Source organism: Rattus norvegicus, chromosome 18 (assembly GCF_036323735.1).
Source record: "Rattus norvegicus strain BN/NHsdMcwi chromosome 18, GRCr8, whole genome shotgun sequence".
Classification (NCBI taxonomy): Eukaryota; Metazoa; Chordata; class Mammalia; order Rodentia; family Muridae; genus Rattus; species Rattus norvegicus.
In genome coordinates this window covers 28,682,841-28,708,396 of record NC_086036.1, presented here as the reverse complement: position 1 = coordinate 28,708,396, position 25,556 = coordinate 28,682,841, and the positions used below count along the sequence as shown (strand labels likewise).

The 25,556-nt window shown below is 43.3% G+C and overlaps 2 protein-coding genes across 3 annotated transcripts in view; both read right to left on the bottom strand.

Annotated features, from left to right (window-relative positions):
- Pcdha4 (protocadherin alpha 4) overlaps positions 1–20,123 on the bottom strand; it is a 431,954-nt gene extending 411,831 nt beyond the window's left edge. Inside the window, exon 1 of one of the 2 annotated variants that reach the window (XM_063277068.1) lies at positions 503–20,123. The gene's annotated coding sequence lies outside the window, so the exon portion shown is untranslated. The remainder of the gene's footprint in view (positions 1–502) is intronic. The other variant, XM_017600822.3, reaches the window with a different exon arrangement.
- Positions 20,124–20,144: 21 nt separating this feature from the next.
- Positions 20,145–24,780, bottom strand: Zmat2 (zinc finger, matrin type 2). Its single transcript, NM_001135582.1, has 6 exons — positions 24,763–24,780; positions 24,338–24,431; positions 23,551–23,674; positions 22,393–22,466; positions 21,838–21,983; positions 20,145–21,497 (listed from the first exon to the last, which is right to left on the bottom strand). The coding sequence occupies exons 1-6, from the start codon at positions 24,778–24,780 to the stop codon at positions 21,354–21,356; spliced, it is 600 nt and encodes a 199-aa protein (NP_001129054.1). The 3' UTR covers positions 20,145–21,353.
- Positions 24,781–25,556: the final 776 nt, after the last annotated feature.

The window sequence follows — 25,556 nt, the reverse complement described above, 5'->3', positions numbered from 1 at the left end:
CCATGATAGTTACCTGGGGCTCCCTGCTGGTGATAGTAGTGGTCAGGTTCAGGGAACTCAGCTCCCTTCAGTCATCCATAGGCAAGCCTAGGAGATTAGCTGGAGAGATATCTGGACATAATGTCCTCCTGTCCTGCACAACATGAGGGCAATCGACAGCCCAGTGTCCCTCTTGATGACACCTAAGACATGACCCCCACTTTGACTTGTAGAAGTTAGGGCAAGCCCTCACCCAATGACCTTATTGACCACATTTGTAGCAGGAGCCTGGTGGTCTCTTAGCCTTAGAAGACCAGGAGTTCTGCGCAGTGGCTGAGGCTGGTCGGACAGCCTTTGCCAGCATATGGTCTGCAAGCCTTCTCATCCCTTCCATAGTTCACTTTAAAGGCCACCACCAAAACTTCTTCCTGTGGAGTTAGGGGCCCCCTCTCTAGCTTTTTAAGTTTGTCCTTTATGTCGGGGTAGCTCTGGAAAAAGAAATAGGTCATCAAAAGTTGCTTACCTTCTGGGTTTTCAGGGTCCAAATTAGTGAATTGCAATAAAGTCCCTGTAAGGCCAGCCACGCAGAGGGAAGGGAGGAGGGGAATGGGGAGAGACGGGACAAAGAGGAAGAGGGGAAGAGCAAGAGAGCAGAGAAGAAAGAGCAAAGAGAGTGAGGAGGAGCCAAGCAGCCCCTTTTATAGTCAGACATACCTGGCTGTTGCCAGGTAACTGTGGGGCGGAGCATACCTGACTGTTGCCAGGTAACTGTGGGGGTGGAGCTTAAACAGAACACCAACACAGTCCCTTCCCCCACAAGTTCCTGCTTCACCAAAAATGTCTGTCAGTTCTTCCAGGCCTGGTGGCTGAAGATGGATGCCCCTACTGACACAGAGGAAAGTTTAGTGACTGTCCAGGTAGCCAGTAAGTTTGTCGTTTTTATTAGATTTTGAAGCTGCTTGCTCTTCACTTCCTCTTTACTCAGGTGAAATGTATTCTTCTCAGGTCTCTGATACATTTGAAGACTAGACTAGTGATAGACTTCAAAGGTTCAGAGCTTTAACATTAATCAACGGGATTCTGATAATATTATCATAGTCACAAGCTCAAGATCTTAAATTTCTTTTGGTTGGTGTCTAATACAAATTTAAAAGGGACTTCTCATTGTGCTCATTTAACACAAACCCTCTACAAAACTTTAGACTCAGCAAGATAGAGCCCTTTCTCCAAAGTTGCCAGATACAAATGGGTTGGGCATTGTGGGTAGAATTCTGGTCCTGACAGTTTTCACAATTGTACTCATTGTATATAGTTCACTGATGTTAGAAAGAAAGACATTTCTCAAACTAAAAGTTGGAGATGTTGGAATAACCACCCCCATATATATTGTGTCAACTGGCTGTGAAGGTGCATCCCTGTATTCTCAAACATCAATTGCTATACCAGCAGCACCAGGCTAGCAGGAATAGTAATTATCACTTCTTCACCTGAACAAAAAGAAAGGCAAGTTGCTGTGAGGGAGGAAGCTCTCTCCCTATGTTAATAGCTTTTTGTTAGAGAAAGAAGTGTGGCATTTGAGTAATAAAGTGCTGGTGGCTGAAGCTGGGGAAGAAAGAAAGAGGCAGAAAGGGATAGAAGAGAACAGGAGCAGAATAGGGAGATTAGAGCAGAGAAAGCCCCAGCAAACAGACCAACAATCTTATTATGCAGGTGTCTCTGAGTCTGTATTATTAAACCCCAAGTGGGACCCCAAAAGCCCCACAATATGTGACATATGGAAATTCATCTTCTTCTGGCCTACTGAGAGAATGAGCAGAGCCAAGAGGATTTGAGTTCCCAAAAAGATGGCACAGGTCTTAAGCCAAGGGGGTGAATCTTGGACCAGAGAAAGCCATCAGTCAATGTAGGGAAACTGGTCAAGTCTCCTGTCACCACATTGTAGATGATCTGAACCAGCTGGGGGTCCCGAGATCTGTCATTGGGCCATCTGACTCCAAAAGCAGACCAATCTACTTCACAGAAGGGCCAGAGTTTCCTGGATAAGGGAGACACACCATATCTATCATCAACAAAACCTTCTTTGAAGTGTTTTAACATACACTTCAATGGTATCTTGGAACTTCTCATTCCCTCTCCCATCATGGCTCCCTTTATTCCACCCAACAAAACTGACAAAAACACACAGAGAGAGAGAGACACAAGACAGTAATAAAGATAACCAGGGGTGGCCACCAAACAGAGTTAAGGGGAACCAGTGACATATCTTTAGGATCCTAGACACTGGAATTTAGGCTGTATCCAGCATTTCTAAAGTGTCCTAGATAGAAGGCACTATAATCAGACTCACCTCTAAGCCTCTGGGGCAATAGGAGTATAGACAGGTGTCTGTAAGACCCTGAAACATCTCAGGGTTCTCAGCCCCCAGGAACTGTCCGTTCTCTGCATTGTCACCCAGAGGAGGTCCAAGAACCCTGGTGCCTCAGTGTCTCAATCTCTAGGGATCTCTCTGGTGCTTCCAGAATGCTACAAGGTAAGGCTACCAGATAATACACAGGGAAACCTTTAAAGCCAGAAAGTCTTTATTGCTGAACAGTGGTTACACAGGAAAAACTTGCCCAAATAATGCAGCCCTTGAGCCTCACTGTTGTCTTTCACGAACAAAAGACATACCTGGATGACACACCTTGGTTAGAAAGAACAATTAACAAGAAGCAAAACAACAGGAGCCAAAATCAAGAGGCTTTGGTGGATCCCAGAACTATAGACTTGGGTCTTTGATGGATTAGGTCTTTGTTCCTGCTTTTGACATGTGTTAGAGCCTATGTGCTGGGTTTTAAGGTCATAATTATGCCTTCAGCATGGTGTCAGTTGTGGTAATGTGTACCAGGGAATGTTAGTGGTCCCTAAAAATCAGACAGGAGCTGATCTGATGCAACTCACAGCAGGGTCTTTATTCTATTCGAGCTAGTTTGAGCCACCAGCTCACAGCTGATGTGCAGGATGGTTTGGGTAGAGAGAAGCCCAGAATATCTATCAGGGCAAGGCTTAATAATAAGCAGCAAGTGGGGGTAAGTGTGTAATCATCTATTTGGAAAGCTACTGTAGCCTTTAACATAATTGGCTGGTACTGGGAGCCATATCATAAACTTAATTTCTGTTCTCCTCTACATTGGTTATTATAACCTGGAGGTTCAGGTTTGTTGAGGGTTTGTAACCTGGAGGTGCTGGTCTTGTTGAGGGTGTAACCTGGAGACTGGAGCTAGGCCCGGGTTTTGTTGTGGGTGGGCAGGGGTGGGAGGGGGGGGCCTAGCAACTTGGAAACTAATGCAAGGTACCAGCCTGTTAGTTTACCTGAGTTCGAACTTAGGTTCTCTAAAATGGAGTCTGAATTTAAAAGATTTGGTCTCACATCCCTCCTCCCTTCTCTTGTGACTAGAAGTTCCAATCATGGGACTTCCTGAAGCTTCATGAAAACAGTAACAAGGTTATGCCTTTGTGGTGTCCCTGGTGCATGGGTAAGGGCCTGATGGGAGATAGGAGGGAGTCTTAAGGCTGAATCCTCCTCCTGCTGGCCAGGGTCTTTCTTCTTCAACTGCAAACATGTGTGGTGGATCCACACTGTAACTCTGCAGCACAGGGACCCTTTCAGTGAAGCTCTAGTGACCCCTGGCAGTCTCTCTTGGCTAGGACCCAATCTCTAGGGTAAAGTTGGTAGAGCTCGAAAGGTGGACCTGTTTTATGGAAAGCAAGAAGTTTAAGCCAAACATGTTTGTGTGCTCATTGGACATCCTCGAAGTTGTGTAACAATTCGCAATCATCTGCTTCTGTAACAACTTCTGTCAGTAGGTGAACCAAACATAACTTTAAAAGGGTGAGTCCCATCTGGTATGGGGAGTTCTGTACTCTATAAAGAATGAAGGGCAGAAGAGTCACCAGTCACCATCAGTCTCTGAGGTCAATTTAGTTAAGGTCTCTGTCTTAGATAGGATTTTACTGTTGTGAACAGACACCATGACCAAAACAAGTCTTATAAAGGACAACATATGGGGCTGGAGAGATGGCTCAGTGGTTAAGAGCACCCGACTGCTCTTCCAGAGGTCATGAGTTCAATTCCCAGCAACCACATGGTGGCTCACAACCATGTGTAAAGAGATCCTATGCCCTCTTCTGGTGTGTCTGAAGACAGCTACAGTGTACTTATATATAATAAATAAATAAATCTAAAAAGGACAACATATATTTGCAGCTGGCTTACAGGTTCAGAGGTTCAGTCCATTATCATCAAGGCAGAAACATGGCAGCATCCAGGCAGGCATGGTGCAGGAGGAGCTGAGAGCTCTACATCTTCATCTGAAGGCTGCTAACAGAATACTAGCTTTCGGGCAGCTAGAATGGGGGGTCTTAAAGCCCATGCCCAGAGTGACACATCTACTCCAACAAGGCTACACCTTCTAATAGTGCCACTCCCTGGGCCAAGCATATACAAAGCATCACATTCTACTCCCTGGCCCCATAGGCTTGTCCAAACATATAAGTATGGGGCAGGTGCATGCCTAAACATAGCATAATGCATAATACATTTACTCCAACTTCTGAAGCGCCCATAGTCTATAGCAGTCTCAACAATGTTAAAAGTCCAAAGTTCAAAGCCTCTTCTGAAATGTATCCAATCACTTAACTGTAATTCCCAAAGCAAGCCAGGAAACCAGCTGGGCAAACTCTAAACTCTGCATCTCCATGTCTGATGTCAAAGCAGCCTTCAGATCTCCAAGTCCTTCTTCGTCTTTGTTGACTGTAACAAACTTGTTTCTGCTGGGCTGGTTCCACTCCCTGTTAGCATCTTTCCTCAGGAGATATCCTATGGCTCTGGCATCTCAAAAATCTTGGAGTCTCCAAAGCAACTTCATTATTACAGCTTTTCGTTTCAATGTCTGGGATCCACACATGATCTGGGCTCCTATAAAGGGCTGATGTCACTTCTCCAGCTCTGCCCTCTGCAGCACTCTAAGCTCAGGTTAATCCACTCCACTTATGCTGGTATTCTTGGTGATCATCCCATGGTACTGGCATCTCCATTACACTGCGGTCTTCCGCTGCAACTAGGCTTCACCAATAGCCTCTCAGAGGCTCTCTTCATGGTGCCAAGCCTCAATTCCTTTGAATGACCCCCTCAGTCCTGGGCCATCAACTGCAACTGAAGCTGCACATTCACCTTGGCCTTTCATGGCCTCTCACAGTGCCAAGTCTCAGCTGTTCTACATGACCCCTTCAGGCCTTCACAACCAGTACCACCTGAGTGATTTTTACACATCACCAAGTCCAGCTGCAGCACGAGGTAAAAACCTTGGCTATTCTGAAACACAGCTCCTTTGTGCTCTCAGAAAACACTCCCCCAGAAGATTTCATCTCAGTGATGCTGGTCTTTTCTTAATCTCCGATAACTTCTTAGCTCCAGCTCACCAGCATCAGTTGTTCCAATAGTCCCTTCTATTTTTCACTCTAAGGCCAGAGCCACATGTTGAGTTCTACTGCTTGTAGGAACTGGAACATGGCCCTCCTGTTCTATTATATCGTCACTAGCTTTCTGTTTTCCAACTCCTTCACTGCCTAAGCTTGGCTGTTCTGGATGTTGCTCTGTGGATTGACCTTGAACTCGAGAGATCTGCATGCCTGCCTCCTGGAATTAAAGGTATGGACCACCATGCCTGGATTTTCTTCGCCTAGAATTTGCTCTGTCCCAGTCTGGCCTTGATTTTAGAGATCTGCTTGGCTTTATCTCCTGGGATTAAAGGTGTGCACCACCATGCCTGAATTTAAATTTAGCTGGGTAGAATTTTACCCCAAAGTCCCACTCCCTTAATCTGCTATCTCCTAGAATATAGGATTCAGCTCCGTTCTACTTCCTGGTTCATCCTTAATACACGAACCATATATTTTATATTTTTTCCTTTCTCAGGTTGCTATGCTTGTTTAAAATGCTCTTCATGAGACTTAACTAGAAAACAAAGTTTATGATGGGTATTTCTGAGATTTCCTTTGTCAATGCAATTAATCTGAGTCTCTTCATCTCAGCCTCAGGCAGACTCCAGAAAAAGATAAAATGTAGTGGCATTCTCTAGGCCACCTATTGAAATTCTCCACAGAAACCTCTTGGGCCAGGTAAACACAATTCAAATCATTCTCAGAAACAAAGTCTTCCATATTGCTACTAGGATGGCCCACTAAGCCCTAGTTAAAGCATTCCACTGTTTTCCAAATCCAAAGTCCCAAAATCTACATTCTTCCAAACAAAAGGATGGTCAGGCCTATCATAGCAATACCCCACTCCTAGTAACAACTTCTATCTTAGTTAGGGTTTTACTGCTGTGAACAGACACCATGACCAAAACAAGTCTTATAAAGGACAACATATATTTGCAGCTGGCTTACAGGTTCAGAGGTTCAGTCCATTATCATCAAGGCAGAAACATGGAAGCTTCCAGGCAGGCATGGTGCAGGAGGAGCTGAGAGTTCTACATCTTCATCTGAAGGCTGCTAACAGAATACTAGCTTTCGGGCAGCTAGAATGGGGGGTCTTAAAGTCCATGCCTACAGTGACACATCTACTCCAACAAGGCTACACCTTCTAATAGTGCCACTCTCTGGGCTAAGCATATACAAAGCATCACAGTCTCTTTTGGGGTTCTGTTTCTCTTCTCTGTCTGTCTTGAACTCTAAGGTCTATAAGCAAAATGAGTTTCCAATCATTCCCCAGAATATTAGCTCATCTTTAACTTACCTGGGACACAAATGTAGTCAATTGTCTATCCCTATAAACTTAGAAAAACCATACCTTGGAAGAATTTTCTTCAATAGTTTGTTACTGTCTGTAATCTCATGCTTAGTTGGGAAAGTCTCAGTCCATCCTGAAGAGGTATCTAAGAACAACAGCAAATATCTGTATCCAGATTTCTTGGTTTCACCTCTGTGAAGTACATTTCCTCATAGACTCCTGGTTTGGTGCTCTGGTATTGAGTATTGGGGGTTCTTTTCATTAGCAACCACATTAGTCAATTGACAGGCCTTACAGTTTTTTAACAATTTCAGCTCTTTTTGATTAGCATCTCTAATTCTGATGTGGGACTGGTGAACTAAGCCTTGCATTCTCTGGAATCCCATATGTGAAGATCTTTTTCAGTATGTGTATATCCATTTTCTCTGGTACAATTAGTTCATAGTCAGCTGTATTCCATCATCTCTTATGACACTGAGACATGGACAGGTTTTTGGCCCCAATCACATCTTATGTCTGATCAGAGAGTATGGGATCACCTGGGTCTATGGCTATCAAGGACTTGTAGGGGTGGACAATTTCTAGGGCTACCCACTGGGCTGTCTTATTGCCCTTTAGGTTGGAGTTTAGCCCTTCTTTCTGCCATCAGAAGGCCTCTTTCCCTATAAGTAGCCTCACAGATATGAGCTGTAGCAAAGGCACACCTACTATCTGTGTCTCTTGTCTTTTCTCAACTCTAATGCCTTGGTCAGACTTTCTAGTGCCAGTTCAACTTTCTTGGCTGACATTACTGCCAGGAGTGACTCTGCTCATATGATCTCAATGTTTGAGACCACTGATGCTCCAGCATACCTCTGTCCATCCTGAATGAAGCTGTTGCCATTGGTGAATGTTACTTCTGCATCCATCAAATCAGTCATGCAGAGGCCCATCAAACCAGTCAGGGTCAGGCAGCAGGGCAGCTGAAAAATTATCTTGGGGGCATTCAAGAAAAGAGGCTGATAATGAGTCATTCTGGCATCTCTTTAACCAGGATGTTGTTGTTGCACTGATGTGTAAACAGGGGAGGGGCCATCTTCAGTCAATTGGTGACACATTGGCCATTGGCTGATGCCAGGGCCTCAAGTCTGAGTATGCATCCCCTAGGTCTAGGGAGGTTCTCTGCGGTTGGCAGAGTAAGGCCTTCTTACAGAGGCTCAATAGTCCAATTTTTCAGGGCCTCTAAAAGGTCTTGAGTTTTCATTTTGTTTCTGTTGCCACTAGGAAATAATTTATAAACTGATGAAGAAACCTTTATCTTCAGGTTTTAACAAGATAGAATTTTGAATTTATTAATTATCAGCAAAAAAAATTGGTGAGTTTTCCTTTTACTTTTATGGTTATTCTGGGCTTAGGGAGAGGGCATTTGTTATTTCAGCACCCTCCTTACTTCCTTTTTCTGAAGCTATCTGTTTTAGGCATCTCCTATAGTCTTCTGGTTTGCCATAGTTGCCAAAAGGATCTTTGCCAAGTCTGGAGTCTGTTGCTTCTGTCCTCTCATCTGTTTCTCCTCTGTAGTCTTTCTTTTATTAAACATTCTCAGACTCCTTTCTCCTAACTTCTCAACCCTCTGGAGCTTTTGTTTAATATCTGGTGCTGCCTGATTAATAAAAGCTAAAACAACTGCTGCCTTTGCTACCAGAGAAAAAGCTGTGAGCCTTTTATTTTCTCTCTGCTTAATGTCATTCAAATTTGTGGGAAATCTTGTGGATGCCTTGAGACCTGCCAGCAGAGCCTGATGGTAGACCAAGAGCCTCCTCTTACCTTCAATGGTGTGAAAATCCCAGTCTGGAAGAGTCAGGTAAAAGCAAACATATGGGGTTGAGGGGGTGTTTCCCTTGTGGAGCCAGGAACCAATTTGTTTGCCTCTTCTGTAGTGAAGGGAACTTGCAGAATGTGGTAGCCTGTCTCATGTTAATAAGCCCTTCAAAGTCAAAGTCACCTTGTCAAAGTTATCAAAGTTACCTCATCAAAGTCATCTGTCAAAATCATTTCATCAAAGTTATCTCATCAAAATTAGTTCATCAAAGTCACCCTCATCAAAGTCATCTTGTAACAAGAAACATAAACATGACATATAAAAACACAAATAAAACCTTCCCTGTCTGTCTAGCAGAAACAAGAAACGACCAGAAAGTAATACTCATGAAAAAGATCTCTCTATAACACCCAAAACACAAATTCAACCATCTCTATCAGGCAGAAATGAGAACTAACCAGAAAGTGGTGCATACCCACAGAAAAAAAGAACCAGATTGGTGGGCATCTCTCAGCTCCCCTAAGCCCACGCCCACCCCAGACCTAGACTCAGGATGTCTCCTGACCCTGCTGTAACCACAGCTCCAGACACATCCGTCCTAACTGAAAACCAGCCACGGAAACAAATCCAAGGCCTTACTGAATGTGGTGCCATTTAGAATCAGTGAACAGAAAAAGGCACAACCAGAAACAAAAACCAACCAAAACCAGAAAAAGATTCATACAGCCTATAGTAACAAGAACCAACAACCAGAATGTAGCACACACAGATGACAAATGTGGAACCATTCAGAATCTGAACAGAGGTAGCCAGCAACAAAAATCAAAACCAGGAAAAAGTACCCACAGTAACAAAAACAACCAAGAAGGTGGTGTTCACACACACACACACACACACACACACACACACCAACAACAACAACAACAACAGCAACAACAACAGCAGCAACAACAACAACTCTCAGTACTGCACAAATGTTTACTCGGTCCTGGAATAAATCATCATGGCGACATAAGTTGTTTATCTTTTTTCTTTAAGATTTATTCATTTATTATATATAAGTACCCTGTAGCTGTCTTCACACACCAGAAGAGGGCATCAGATCTCTTTACAGATGGTTGTGAGCCACCATGTGGTTGCTGGGAATTGAACTCAGGACCTCTGGAAGAGCAGTCGGTGCTCTTAACCCCTGAGCCATCTCTCCAGCCCAAGTTGTTTATCTTTACACAACTTTTTCTTACATTCTATAGATCTGACAGAAAGTTTCTAACATTCAGACAAATTAGCCGCCACCACAAATCACAAGCTTTTGCGCCACTGCTCAAATACTCACCTGCTCAAACCACATAGAAAACATCTGACACTCAAATTCCTCAGCAGGGCTCAAACCTAGAAGAATTACGATGGCAATGGAAGCCACCAGCTTCCACACAAATAAACCATCTCAGCACAGCACAGCTGGAAGAGTGACCACAATCACCTCTACACAAGCTTGCTTCCGTTCCACTCTGAACGGAAGAAAGCTCAGACAAATTCAGTGCTCAGATAGGCAAGAAGCCGGAAGTTTAACACAGTGTTACAAACATGAAAACACAAATACCTAGACTATTTTTGCTGGCTTCAAGATCCTCCAGATCGCTAGTCCTCTGTGTCCTGGTGAACTTCCCAGCTAATGCACCAAAAGGTAGTTAGTGCCAGGGAAATAGTAGTAGTCCACCAAAAAACAGACAGGAGCTAATCTGATGCAACTCACAGCAGGGTCTTTATTCTATTCGAGCTAGCTTGGGCCCCTCAGCTCACCGCTGACATGCAGGATGGTTTTGGTGGACAGAGGAGCCTTGAATATCTAACAGGGCAAGGCTTTATAGTATGCAGCAAGTGGGGGTAAGTGTGCAAGCATCTATTCGGAAAGTTACTGTGGCCTTTAACATAATTGGCTGGCGCTGAAAGTCATAGCATAAAATTAATTTCTATCATCCTCTTCATTGGTGGTCATTAGGCAGGGGATGGGCTTGTAGCCGGGGGTACAGGTTTGTTGGGGGTGTTACCTGGAGACTGAAGCTAGGCCCAGGTTTTGGGAGGCAACTTGGAAACTAATGCTAGGTACTAGCCTGTTAGTTTACCTGAGTTCAAACTTAGGTCAGGTTCTCTAAAATGGAGTCTGTATTTAAAAGATTTGGCCTCTCAGCAAGGTCTAGGGGCCTTTTAGTCTTGGTTCAGTTAAGAGAACTTGTCTCAAAAAAAGAAGGTAGAGCAATCGAGGAAGACACAGACACAAATACATTCACCTGCACATGTGTGCACACACACACACACACACACACACACACACACACACACACACAAATACATATACCACCCCCCAACTCTGTAAAAAAGGTAAAGGTTACACTGAAAATGTGCTAGTGAACTTGTAATTAGGCTCAGTGAGTATGGGAACTTCATGTGCATTCATGAGGACCTGAGTTTGAACCCCCAAACTCACATAAAAAGTTAGACATGGAAGGTTGGAGAGATGGCTCAGCAGTCAAGAGCACTGGCTGCTCTTCCAGAGGTCCTGAGTTCAATTCCCAGAACCATGTGGTGGCTCACAACCATCTGTAATGAGATCCGATGCCCTCTTCAGGCACACAGGTATGCATGTAGATACAGCACTCATATACATAAAATAAATACATAAATATCTAAATAAAAGTTAGACATGGCTGTGCATGCTTATAACCCATGGAGGGGCGGAGACAGATGGAATCCTGGTAGCTCGCTGGCCAACCAGCTTAACCAAAATTTTGAGTTCTCAATTCAGTGATATACTCTGCCTCACTGGAATAAGACAGAGGGTGATACAGGAAGACATCTATCATCCTTGTCTGACCTCTGCATGAATATACCCAATAATGTACTTGCATATACATACACCATATGAATGCACATGCACACACACAAACACACTCTTTTAGAAAGAAATGTGTTAGTGAGGATATGGAAACAGGTGCTAGAGAGATGGCTCAATGGTTAAGAGCATTGACTGCTTTACCAGAGGACCCAGGTTCAATTCCCAGTGCCCACATGGCACCTATCTGTAACTTCAGTTTAGGGAAATTGCTGCCCTTCAAACTCCAAAGGCACCAGGCATAAATGGTGCACATACATGCATGCAGGCAAAACATTCACGTGTATACCATAAAAGTAAATAAATTCTTACTACCCAGAGTCTTTCTACACAGCCCTAACTGTTATGGAATTCACTATGTAGACTAAGCTGGCCTTGAATTCACAGAGATCCACCTGCTTCTGCCTCCCCAGTGTTGGGACTAAAGGTGTGTGCCACTGTGCACAGCAAAATAAATAAAAATACTGTAACACAGAAGTTCTTATGTTAGGTAGAGTCTAAAATGACTGAGCAAAGAAGTTTAAACACATACCTGTATATCCATTGTTGCAAGATATTTGATCACACTGTGAACCCTGAGATTGTATTATTTACTTGAAAAACCTGTTTATAGTTGTAGTGTGGCTCGATCCTAGAAAACACCTTTAATCCAAGAGCTTTCTGTTTATTGTAAACAGGAATAAGTAGTCAACCATAGGTCAAGAGGCAGAGCAACCAGTTGACAAGGAATGAACATAGGAAAAAGACATAGACTGTAAAAAGGAGTCAGGAGGATGGATAGAGACACACACAGGAAGAAGAAGGGAGGGACACTGAGTTTGAAAGGGTTTTTCAGGGCTGGAGAGATGGCTCAGAGGTTAAGAGCACTAACTGCTCTTCCAGAGGTCCTGAGTTCAAATCCCAGCAACCACATGGTGGCTCACAACCATCTGTAATGGGATCTGATGCCCTCCTCTGGTGTGTCTGAAGATAGCTATAGTATACTCATATATAATAAATAAATAAATCTTTAAAAAAAAAAGAAAGGGTTTTTCAGACAGCAGAGAAGGAGAGTTTGATTTCACTTTTGGGACATCAACTGAGGAAGTAGGTCAGCTGGGTGCTTTCTCTGTTTCTCTGAGCTAACGGTATCTGGCTCCCAAGTCTTTATTGGTAAAATCTAACAATTGGGATTTTGTTAAAAACAGCAATCCATGTTCTTAAGAAGCATTGTGTTCAGCAAACCTAAAACTACCTATATGTCCAGCCACAGATAGATGCTAAAACAAAATGTAACATTTCAGAAAACAAGATTTTTCTAGCCTACTTATGTTTTTTCAGATGCAATTTTATGTTGGTTTATGTGTATGTGTCTGAGTGTACACATATGGGCAGGAACCCCCAGGAGACCAGAAGATGGCGTTCAATCTCCTGGAACTGAAGTTCTTGGCAGTTGTGAATCACCTCATCTGAGCACAGGAAATGGAACTAAAATCGTCTGGAAGAGCAGTAAGTGCTCTGAACTGCTTTGCCATGGCTCAGATCCACGTCTTTCCTTTTTAAAAGGAATGAAATTCTGACTGCACATGCTACAACATAGATGGGCTTCACTGCCATTATGCTAAGTGAAGAATTAATCTTAGAAAAGACTTATACAGCTGGGTGTGGTAGCAGGCACCTTTAATCTCAACACACGGGAGGCAGAGGCAGGTAGAGAGATCTCAGTGGGTTTGAAGTCAGCCTGGTTTACCTAGGAGTTCCAGAACATCCAGAGTTACATAGTGAGACCTAGTCTCAAAGCACCAAAAAGAAAGAAAGAAAAGACAAATAGGAGCTGGGTGTGGTGGCTTATTCCTGTAATCTCAGCATTTGCAGGTCAAGACAGTGGGAGTTCAAGACCATCCTCTGCTACATAAGTTCAAGGTCAGCCTGGGATACATGAGACTTTGTCTCAAAAAAACAATAAATAATGAACAAACAAGCGTTGGATTATTCTACCTTTATGATATTCTTAGAAATATCTATGAAAACAAACAAATGGTGGTTACTAAGGTTTAGAAATGGGAGACAGGAAGTTGCTATGTCCTGTGTATGGAGTCATAGTCTTACAAGAAAAAAGAGTTCTGTATATGGAGACGGGTGGTCATTACACAGCAGCATGGATGTACCTACTGCCACTGATTGAACAATGGAAAATGTTACTATACTCCATTCTGTTATGTGTACTTTACCATAATGAAACAGTTTTAAATGTTTAGATGCACTTATTGTATGGGTTGTAGTGGTTTGAATAAAAATGGCCCCCATAGGCCCATAAGGAGTAGCACTATTAGGAGGTGTAGCCTTGTTAGAGGAAGTGTGTTACTTGGAGTTGCTTCGAGGTTCCAGATGCTCAAGCCGGACCCAGTGTTTATTTCTCTCTTCCTGCTGCCCACCAACCCAGATGTAGAATTCTCAGCTATAGCCAGAGGTTATAGCACATGCCCATAATCCCAACACTTAGGAGGCAGAGACAAGCAGATCTTTGCATTTGAGGCCAGCCTGGTCTACGAAAAGTGAATTCCAGGACAGCCAGGGTTACACAGAAAAACCCTGTCTCAAAAACCAACAACAAAAAAAGAACTCTAAGCTACCCCTACAACACCATATCTGCCTGCATGCCGACATGCTTCCCGCCATGATTATTATGACTAAAGAAGCTCCATTTTATGCTAAGCATCCATCTCTGTACCCACTAACCAACTCCAATCCCTGGAAAATACGTTCCTAGTAACCCTAGCTCAGTGACATCCCCCCAAAAAACATACGGTTGTGACTATCTACTTGTTATATCACTAACTGCTTTTTTTTATTTTTGCTCCTGTAACTCCTAAGTTTGTTTTAAATTGTCTTAACCAGTTAATTTGGCAGTTTTTACTTGCTTGTACAGATATCAAAGGTCTTCCTGTGGTTTTCTCCTTTAAAAGTCATTCCCCACACCCTTCTTCCACGGTAATCTCAAATTTGGCTCAGAGATTGTTCATCCTGCTAGCAGCTAATCAATAAATCTTTTACTTATAATTGGATCGAGTTTATGTTTTTCTTCTCCCAGAGATCACAAACTCCATAACAATGGTAATGGACTAAGCCCCTGAACTGTAAGCCAGCCCCAATTAAATGTTTTCCTTTATGAGAGCTGTTGTGGTCACAGGGTCTCTCCACAGCTGTGGAAACCCTGACTAAAGACAGAAATGTAAGTATTTTGTATAGCATGTATGCATGTTTATGTATCATTCAAGTGTCTGATCTGGTGCCTGCAGAAGCCAGAATCCCCTGGAACTAGAATTAGAGATTGTTGTGAGCCACCGTGTGGGTGCTGGGGCCAAACTCGGGTCCTTTGCAAGAGTAGTAAATACCCTTAACCACAGACCATCTCTCTAGCCCCATACTCAAAATTTTAACAGAAATGAAGCAGGTATGGTGATGAGTATCTGTCATCCCAGCATTCCAGAGGCAAGAGAACCACACACTCCAGACCAACCTGGACAACATTCACAAAACAAAGAGCAGTTAGAAAGGTGCTGGCTCGGGTTGGGGATTTGGCTCAGTGGTAGAGCGCTTGCCTAGGAAGCGCAAGGCCCTGGGTTCGGTCCCCAGCTCCGGAAAAAAAAAAAAAAAGAAAGAAAAGAAAGGTGCTGGCTCCCAGGTGTCCAGAGAACTACATCAGCCTTCTGAGTTTGAATCTTCCACATTTCAGCCACATTCTAAAAACAAAGGGCAGAGAAAGCAAGTAAAACCACACGCGTTGGGACTGGAGGAACGACTCAGTGGTTAAGAGCATGTACTGCTCTTGCAGAGAACCTGGATTCTGTCTGCACATAGCTTAGGTAGCTACTGACGGTAACTGTGACAACTGTGGGCACCTACATTCACACAAGAACATACCCGCCTACGGCAACAGCATAAGGCAGAGACAATTCGCATGTAATTTTACAAACATGCCCGTAAAATCTTCCTAAACCAGCAAACACAGTTACAGAGTCACGCTACAGAAGAGAAATCAAGATGGCACACGGTAGGCTAGAAAGCCTACTGATGACGAATGAAAGAAACTGAGAACGCTAAAAGAATGTTCTGAAAGAGCTTGAAACGAGAAATGGCAGTCTGGGAAGCGATACCTTCCAGGGAAAAGAGGTGATATGAAGGGGTGTGTTGGTTTTGTGAGGAGAAGGCTTGGAGCATACACAGGAGACTCTTGCAGTCCGGAACGAAAAGCAAACCCAGAATCAAACCTCTAGCCAACTAAATAGGTGCATTCTACTCTAGGGACACGAGAGGGCACTCGAACTCAGAAATCTGATTAACCTCATTGGCAATTGCTAACACAGGAAAACAAAACATTCAAAATGCACAGAAAATAGCAGCGATTGCATAAGGTGAAGGAAATTAAAGTCAATCATCTTCTTTTTAAAAAAAAACCTAACCATGAAATAGGAAAATTTGAGGACAATACCCCAATCTAAATTAAATAGCCTTAAATATCACTTAATGATGTGAAGGGGAAAATAAGCTTTAACCCAAAATATAACTCAGAAATTGACATAAAAAATAAAAAAAAAATAAAAATAAAAGAACAGAGGTGTCTAAAAACACAAGACGTTGGAGAAAATAAATCAGTTCGGGGGAAAAACAAAATTTGTTAGACGACCTAAGGGAAATTTTATTTAAATGAAAGCACTGCTACTGAGGAAAAAAATACAAGTAAAATCAAGAAAGCAGTAAGCAGGTGCTTGGAGAACGTGAAAGATACAGATCCAAAGGAAAAAATAATGGAATACTTTCAAAATGGTATCAGAAACATTTTTGGAAGTAAAACTTGTGTCTGCACATTTAAAAGGTCTTACATGAACTCACCGGGCTACTCCGAGGAGTAGCGTAGAAAATCAATTAAACTCAAAAGAGGCTGGATAGATGATTCAGCTGTTAAGAAAAACTGAGTTCGATTCCCAGAGCCCAAGACAGTGCATACGTGATATACATTCACACCATCACATAAATAAAAATTAAAATCTTAATTTTTTTTAACTAAGTAAAAAAAATCCTCCAGATTTCAAGGGGAATATGACATAAAAGATATGAATATACCTAACTATTGGAACAAAAATATTACTAAGTGCTCTAATTTTTTTAATTAAATTCTTGTTGTTGTTGTTGTTGTTGTTGTTGTTGTTGTTGTTGTTCAGCCTCCCACCCCCATTTTTTCTTTCTGGAGTTACATCATGTGTGCCAGCTATCTCAGTATTTGAAACTGCAATTTATTCAAGAAGTTCTGGGGTTGAGGGGGCAGGAGGGTTTAACATGCAAAAGTAGCCAAAGGTAATTCGCAGCAAGCAAAAGGGCCAGAGAGCGCCCGCGGGTCTCGAACCAACCACTCACCAGATAGGCAAGCGGCTGGTTGTGTTGCTCGAACCGACCACGTTACATAGCCTGCTCAAACTGGAGCACGTCGAAGTAACCGCTGAGCTAAAGCTGGCCCGTCCACCACTTCCTGGATACATATACTTGACTGTGCGAGAAACCTACGTCATACGAATACTTTGAAAGTTCTGTGGTAACAGACCAATCGGATTCCGTTCCGGCCATTGAGTCCTTCCCGGGCACCTAGAGCGCCTGCGCAGACTCCAGCACCTCCCTGGTGCAGAGCACTTCCCTCATCTAGTCCGCAGTGGGTAACCTCCGTTCTTCCTTACCCGCAGCAGTCACCCGCACTACTAAACCACGCCAACTCCGAGCTCGCCCGGCAACTGCCCTCGTCACTGTATTACCTTAAGCTTTTCAGTCACTACCTCAATCACCCAAGTGGAAACTTTGCAAAGTGTAAACTGTTACTCCAGACATACCTTGGAAATTCGCTGCTTAAAGAGGTTCTCCCACATTATATATTCGTATGTGTCCTCCTGTCACTATATAATTTCAAATACCTGGTCAACTCATGCCTTTTTTTTTTTTTTCGGAGCTGGGGACCGAACCCAGGGCCTTGCGCTTCCTAGGCAAGCGCTGTACCACTGAGCTAAGTCCCCAACCCCTTATGCCTTTTTTTAAAAGAAGATTTATTTATTTATTATGGTAAAGCATACAAGAAGAGGGCACCAGACCTCATTATAAGTGGTTGTGAGCCACCACATGGTTGCTGGGAATTGAATTCAGGACCTCTGGAAAAGCACACAGTGCTCTTAACCGCTGAGCCATCTCTCCAGCCCCTCTTATGCTTTTTACGTACTGAAATCAACTAATTTCCTCAAAATTCCTGTCTTTCCAGTTAGCCACCATATTTCAGTGTGAATTCAGATTCAATGTAGAACTTTTGATGTTTTGCTATGAATGTTGAGTATTCTTTTTCATTTAGGTAACTTAGACAGCATTTGAAAGGTGAAAGGCAGAGACTGGCTACATAAGACTCTGTCTCAAACAAAAAACAAAACTTAAGTCTTGGAGAGCTTTTCTACGGTGTATAGGTAACTCATCTCCATTGTAGTGGCCGCCCTAAATGCTCTGGCTTTTAACATTCCTTTATATCTACTGATGTATACAGAAGAATGTTACTTGTGTATGACTTGTTTTGGAGACAAGGTCTTACTCTTTAACCCAGGTTCTCCCTCAGGATTGTCATCCTCCAGCCTCAACTCCCAAGTAGGGTACCCCTACACCTGTTTGGAAGGTATAGGCTGGGGATCAAACCCAGGCCTCATGAAGGCTATTCACACAAGAATCATTTCTGTCCATAGACAGGGTCTCATACAACCCAGGCCTGAACACGTTATATAGCTGAGGGTGACCTTGAGTTTCTGACCTTCTTGGATTGCAGTGCCCCCAACACAGCCAGTTATAGTTTCCAAGGATTGAACCTAGAACTTTGTACACGCTAGGCAAAGCACTTTACCAACTGAGCTATATTACACACCCACAAGAATTTTGAAAGACAAATCCTTACAGCAGCATGGTGGCAAATGTCTATTATCCCAGCGCTTAGGGGAAGAGGAGGCAGAAGGAACAGGATTCAAGTCCATCTTTGGATACATAAGTTAGTTCAAGGTCACCCTAGACCATTTGAGATCTTCTCTGAGAAGCTACAGAGCCACCTTTCATTCCGTTTTCACTTTGAGACAGGGACTCACTATGTAGCCTTGACTAACCTGGAACTCACTATGTAGACCAGGCTGGTCTCAAATTCAGAGATCGGATGCCTCTGCCTCCCGAGTCATTGGTTTAAACGTATGCATCACAACACCTGGCTCCTGAGTATTTTAGGTAACATTTATCAGGGGAAGTTCCCTACCAGTGGATCTTGACACTGTTCCAGAAGATACTAATGACTTAACGAGACATGGTCATGCATGCCTGTAATCCCAAAGTACATGGGAGACTGACACAGGGGATCATAAGATTTTGTCTCAAATATAACAAAGTTTATCTTCTAAACACTCAATGAATAAATGGAATATATAAGACAACAGGTGCATTCACCTAAAGTACAAATTCTTCCATGGATTACAAACTTCCCTTTCAGAGATTCCTGAGTTATATGGGATTGTTCAGTGTTCTAAATCCCCCACCGCACCCAATCTTGACTTCCCAAACCACCATCTTAGACACCACACCACCGCCCCCATAGAACCTACCCAGGTCATTCCACTTACCACTCCCTAGAGAGTTTACAGAACCTGGAACACATGATTATAATGGAAACAGCAGAGATGATCTCACCATACACTAATTAGCCATTACCGAGTTGAATGGATGACTTCCCAAGCTGTGAATATTGTTAGAATCTCACTGAAACCTTGTCCGGCCTTGAAAATATGGAATGATCCATTCTACAAGGGTAATCTAAGACTTGTAGTGTAACTAATCCTGCCAATGAAAGCATACATGAATAGCAACTGGCCTGCAACTGTGAGGTCTCTTTGATATAAGGTCTTAGTATACAGGTATAGTAATCCTGCTTCTGCTTCCCAAGTGCTGGGGTTACACTGATTTTAAATTCCCAAGCCAGGAGTTGAGCCAACATATGGATGGAGTATTTATGCAGCACTCCCAGTGGCCAAATCCCATTGAGAATTCATTAAGCAAAAAAGAGTCATCAGTAAGGGATAGGGTAGAACATTTTGTGGGATCCTGTGCTTCAGATGCTACACACAGGTGAGGAACTATATGGGTCAAAGAAAAGTCACTGTGGCAATCTTGTCAAATGGACCCCTTTATTGAGAGTATAGAGCCAGCAAAGGGAGCTTCATCTATTTACAAGACTTGTATCCCCTCTGCCCTCATCCCCATCTCTCCCTTGAACTCCTTTAGGCAAGGCACAGTATGTGAGCTAGTTCTGACTATTTGGGAGGAATTTGTTTTCTAACTAGTCTGTCATGTAGTTCACAAGTTACACCACAGTAGATAAGAGTTTCTTAGTCATTTTCAATGGAGAGCCATTTGCCCACTCCCTGGGAACAGAGATTATCTGTAGTTGTCACAAACTGGATGGGAATGCTAGGACATCTACTGGGTGAAGGCCAGGGAAGCTGCACAACAAACTACAGAGCACAAGACAACCCCTTAAAAAAGACCTGGCTGGGGTTGGGGATTTAGCTCAGTGGTAGAGCGCTTGCCTAGCAAGCGCAAGGCCCTGGGTTCAGTCCCCAGCTCCCCCACCAAAAAAAAAGAAGAAAAAAAAAAAAAAAAGACCTGGCCAGGCATGGAGGGCACACCTTTAATCTCAACACTGGAGAGGCAAGCAGAGTCAAGTGCCCGCCCAAGTGCAGATAGTTAAGTTTAACCCTGAGTTCTCCTAGGAAGATCAGAGGGGACGAAAATTATAGGGGACTGAAATGTTTTGTTTGGACTCCCAAGGGCACAGATCCTGTGCCTATCTGCAGAGGGAAAAACTCACACTAAGGAAACCTCTATGTAAGGGGGGAGGGGTGTTGAAAGGCTCTATAGAAAGGCTCTATAGAAATTCTTGGTGTAGGAATGTGTGGGGCAGGGAATGATATGGACATGTTCCCAACAAATGTGAAGCAGGCCTCATCACTGTCATTTATTGTACATGTTGAACAGTGTCTGAGAACCGGGGTCTCCCCGCATGAGTTTCTTTGTTTGGTTTTAGGGTTGTTTTGTTGCTTTCTTTTTTGCATCAAACAGGTTCTTCCAAGAACCATTCCCAAGGAAGACAAAACCAGAAATCCTCAATGAAGTGAAACGGAAGAAACAAGGTTAAAAACTCACCAGACACAAACCACACCAAACACTCATCCCATTTAATATCCTGTTACATGCACCGAGGAAACCAAGAACATTAGGTCTCAGGGCAACAATGCTCTGAGATTCTAGCCCAGGTCCCCTCTTTGTGACACATCATGCACACATACCCACACACACATTGACCCAGGCAGAAATCACATGCATGCACAAGTGGGTAGAGAACCGCTGGGTGGGATGGGAGGAAGAGCTGGGCCAAGGATATGCCAGCACCTGCATACTGGAGACTCAGAAAACCCTTCTGTTGCAAGCTGAACAAAAGTAAAAATTAAAACAATAGCAGGACACAGGAAAAAGGAGGATGTTCAGACAAAAGGTGGAAAGATGAAGAGGGAAAGATGCAGGGGAATTTGGGGAAAGCAGTCTCAAAGAGGGAGATCTTTCTTTATTGGGAACACAGACGGGCAGAGGTTCTGTGACTCCAGTAATGTACTGAGGCAGAAGGAATACGCCACAGCGTCTCCTCTACATCCTGTGCCCTCTCCTAACGTAGAGGGAAACCACAAACACCCACCCTCTAGCCCTGCCCATTAACACTCTTAAGGACCTTCTCCAGTACCCAAAAAAGAAATGACACCCCCACCCCACCTCAACACACACTCAAAGTTAGGTCCAGTAAAGGCCAAAGTTAGGCCACAGAGAACGCTTCAGTAACTCTTCTTGGTAGAACCAAAGCCAGAGAAGCCCATCACAGCTGCCATTTCATCCTCCTCCTCAAAAGTCAAGTCCTCCTCGGCCCTCCTTTTCTTCTCCTTCTGTTTCTCTTTCTTGTATGCTTTAGCCTTTTCCTCCTGATGGGTAAGGAAGAAAAAAAATCACTCAGAATCAGTTGGTTCCAGAGCTGTTATTGCTGAAAGAGAAAGGCTTTCCGTCTGTAAGCATGATAAAATCCACAGTAAAGACTGAGGGGTCAGTGATAAGTCAGTGACTTGCCCGATATGCATGAGGACCTGAGGCTGATTCCAGGAGGGCAATGGGGGAAGACTATAAGGAAAGATTTTAAGGGATAAGAAGAGATTTACTAAGTCTCTGGAGTTCTTAATCACACACCCTAGTTCATCTCTAGTTTCTAACCAGACAACATCACAAGGGGAAAACTCAAAGCGGGGAGCACGGTTAGGAGAGCCTCACCTCTTCTCTGAGCTCCTTCATCCTTTCCTCAAAATCATAATCTTTCTGCTTCTCCTCCATCTTCTTCTTGTTAACCTCAAAACGTTTCTTTACCTGATCCAGAGTGGAACGTTCCACGCGCATAGACATACCCAGGTTTCGCTGATCTGGGTAAGGTTAACAGTGAAGACAAGCAATCATTATAACATCCTCAGCCCTTCAAAAAGTCTGGTCCTGGCTTTTTAAAGTTTGTTCACTTGTTTTTTACCTTTTCATAATCAAGTACACAACAAAAATAACTATGGCTAAAAGAAGTTCTTGGCCTCACCTGCTCTCAGAAGTGGCAGCCCCAAATAATAAGCAGTCTCTGTCAACTGCATTTACAAGGCAGATTATCATCAAAGCCAGCCAACCTCCTCCTCTAGCCTCTGTGCTCATACACAGGCAGTCACATAGCCAGGAATACTCATACGCACACATACAAAAGGCCCAAGAAAACTACTCTACCACACTTGCCCTCCACCACACCTTTAAAAACAATCCTAGCTCCAGTCACAAACTACCTCCAAGTCTTACGTTTCTTTCCATTAATGTGATCCAGGAAGTTAATGGAGTCCTTCACCACACAGTCACAGACATTGCAGTAGTAGCTGACAAATGAGAAGAAACAGTACATGGGTCAATCTAGTTTTTAAGGATCTTACTGTTTTCAGTGAAAGAAACTCAAATCTTTAGGTAAAGTTATATGATGTCTAATGTCTCAATTAACAAAACAACAAACTTCATGACTAGCTTTGGGGAAACTTCCCTCTTTACACTTTTTTTATAATGATTCACAGAAATCTTTAGTTAAATTTCAAACTAACTTACACGCAGACTACTCAATAGTAAATACATTTAGAAGTATATTATTAAATATTAGTATAAAAACAGAAACACAATTTTTTAGACAGGGTTTCTTTGTGTAAGTCCTGGAACTTGCTGTGGAGACTAAGTTAGCCTTGAAATTAGAGATCCCTCCTTACACTTTATTGTGAACAACCTTACAAATAGGCCCCAGAATAAACTTAAGCCTCCAAACCACAGGCATGTGAGGGCCTGGAAGAGGATCTTCTAATATGTAAGCATCAGTGAATGCAGACCTAGTCAATTCTACAACTGCAGCTTTATTAAAGACCCCGATCCAAATCCCTAACCACCCCTAAATCCCTTGCCCATGGAAACTATGAGCTATTATTATGTTATGCTACTAAATATTTAGTTTGCTACTTTACGCTGCAAAGGCATCACAACAGAGGGTTTACTAATTAATCTGCATACAGATTGCTTTCTGTCTGATTCTCCTAACAAAAGTTGTTACTTGACAGACTTTAAGGAATGGTGGCAAAGGGTGACAAGTTCTGTGGAACTCTTGTATTGGTCCCAATTTTGGTACACAAAGCTATAGTTAACAGCTTCACCTAAAACACTTCCTTATTTTTTTTAAAGATGTATTTATTTATTATATGAGTACACCGTAGCTGTCTTTAGAGACACCAGAAGAGGGCATCAGATCTCATTACAGATGGTTGTGAGCCAACATGTGGTTGCTGGGACTTGAACTCAGGACCTCTGGAAGAGCAGTCAGTGCTCTTAACCACTGAGCCATCTCTCTAGCCCCCTCAACACTTCCTAAAACCAATATAGTTTATTAGGCCAGCCTTGGTATTAAGAGTCCAACAAAAAGCAACTCACCCTCCCATTTCAGACTGTGGGGTGGTCTTGGTGATAACAATTGTCTTCCCAAGCTTGGACTCCAAGTCCACCTTGTAATCCCTGTGCCGTAGAAGCTCCCGCTTAACTGGCTGCACTGGTTTTCCTGAAAAAAACAAAATTATGAACCCCAAAATTCTGATGACTACTCATTTCTTAATTCTTCAAAGAATGGGCACAACAGGTACTTTACGTAGCAGTTAAAAGAGGCTAAAAAAAGACTCTAATTGGCCCAGAATTATGTAGACACAGGCCTGGTCACTATGTGGACCAAGCTGGCCTCAGACTTGTTATGGTAACGCCGACTCTCAAGAGCTTTTCTCACTTTAAAGCCAGCAAATTTAAACAGTGTTCCCTGTGTGTTGTCTAGCTGAACTGAGGAGTTCTGAATTTTTTCCTAGAGGTAACCCTTTCAAAAGGTGGGATACTCACATCCAATAGCATATGTTCAGTGTTTTCATGCAGTGTGATGGGTAATACTGGTTGTCCAATTGACTACATCTGGAATCAACTAAAACCCAAGCAGCTAGACACACTTGTGTGGAAGGTTTTTATTTGATTTGATTTTAATTTTTTTTTTCATTTGGTCTGGATTGCTTAAGATGGGAAAACCCGCCCTGAATATGGGCCATACCTGAGGGAAGCTCACGTAAAGAGAGGAAGAAGCTTTTTTTACCATCTTGCACTCACTCCTTAACTGGCAAGTGATCTACCCTGCCACTGCATCAACTCTGTCATCCCCTTATCCCTTCTTGGACCAAGCACCCACCATCCTTCTTTTCTCTCTCTTCTGTGAGTCTCTTCTCCGCGAGCTTCTCATATTCATCTTTGTCCCACTTTCGGCGAAAGTCCAAGTTTTTTGTCTGTAGGGGGAAAAAGTGCTCAAGATCCGTCGCTGTGCCTGCTCCCCTGGAGAAACTAAGGAAACCGCCTAACGGCCACCGAGGCGGCCCCAGGACCTTTCGAAAGAGAAGTCTCTCTGGAACGCCCAGGGGTCTGGTGTACTCGGGACCCCAACCCGAGAGACTTCCGAGATTCCACTGTCCCTTCGCCAAGGCCTTACGGGGGAGTTCTCGAACCTGAACCCTGAGATCGCGAAGAGGTGTCGGGAAGTCAGTCAAGTCTCACAGCTGTCTCTATTTAGTTCTGAAAAACCACCCCAGACCCCTCAAACCTTCTCACACCAACACCTACCCCGCTGCCAGACGCCATCTTCACAGCGAAGTGAATGGGAAGCCGTAAAATGCCGTAAAACGCGCCCTGGAGCCAGAAGGCAAGATCACGCTCCAATAAGATTCGAGCCTCGCATTCTAACTGCGTTAAGACTGGAGCGATTCTAAGGCAGCCCTGTTGGCCCCGCCCACTACTCCAAGGAGATGGCGCAGGCGCAAAAGGAGTATGAAGCAACACGGAAGTAAGGGCACCGGCCAACGTTTTTCTCACTGGCTTTAAAAACAAGCCCAGAAGAATAATAACTCAATTCTTCTATTATGCAAAGAATCAGAGTTTTGGAAATAGTGCCCCAAGAGCTAACCAACTTTACATGAATCTCCAGGATTTCTAAACTTTTTCTTAAAAGACAGGTTCTCAGGTAGCCAAAACTGAACTCTAATTGGCTATGTAGTCAAGGCTAATCTTGAACTTCTGATTCTCCTGCCTCCACTTTCCAAGCGCTGAATTTACAGGCATGTACCACAACGCCCAGTTCATGTGATGCTGGAGGCTTTGTTCATGCTATCAAGCATTCAAACAATTGAACTACTTAGCTCAATTCCCTGCTAGGCAATTTCCTGCCTAGCAAACCTATTTTAAAAACAAAAAAACACTTGCGGGGCTGGATGTCCTATTCACCAGCATGTACTATGAATGTGACAGAAGACAAGTAGTTTTACATTGCCCCTCCCCCCCCCCAAAAAAACGGTGCTGCTTTTTGGCTAAATTCATTTTCATGTCTGGAGAACATCTAAACTCATTCCATCTATACAGTA

Excerpts from the sequence above, each read along its gene's own strand:
- Zmat2 (NM_001135582.1), bottom strand. Across the intron at positions 22,467-23,550 it reads CCACAGTCTGAAATGGGAGG|CTACTACTGCAATGTCTGTG; the intron begins GTGAGTTGCTTT and ends CTCATTTGTCAG. Across the intron at positions 21,498-21,837 it reads TGAAGGAGCTCAGAGAAGAG|GAGGAAAAGGCTAAAGCATA; the intron begins GTGAGGCTCTCC and ends CTTACCCATCAG.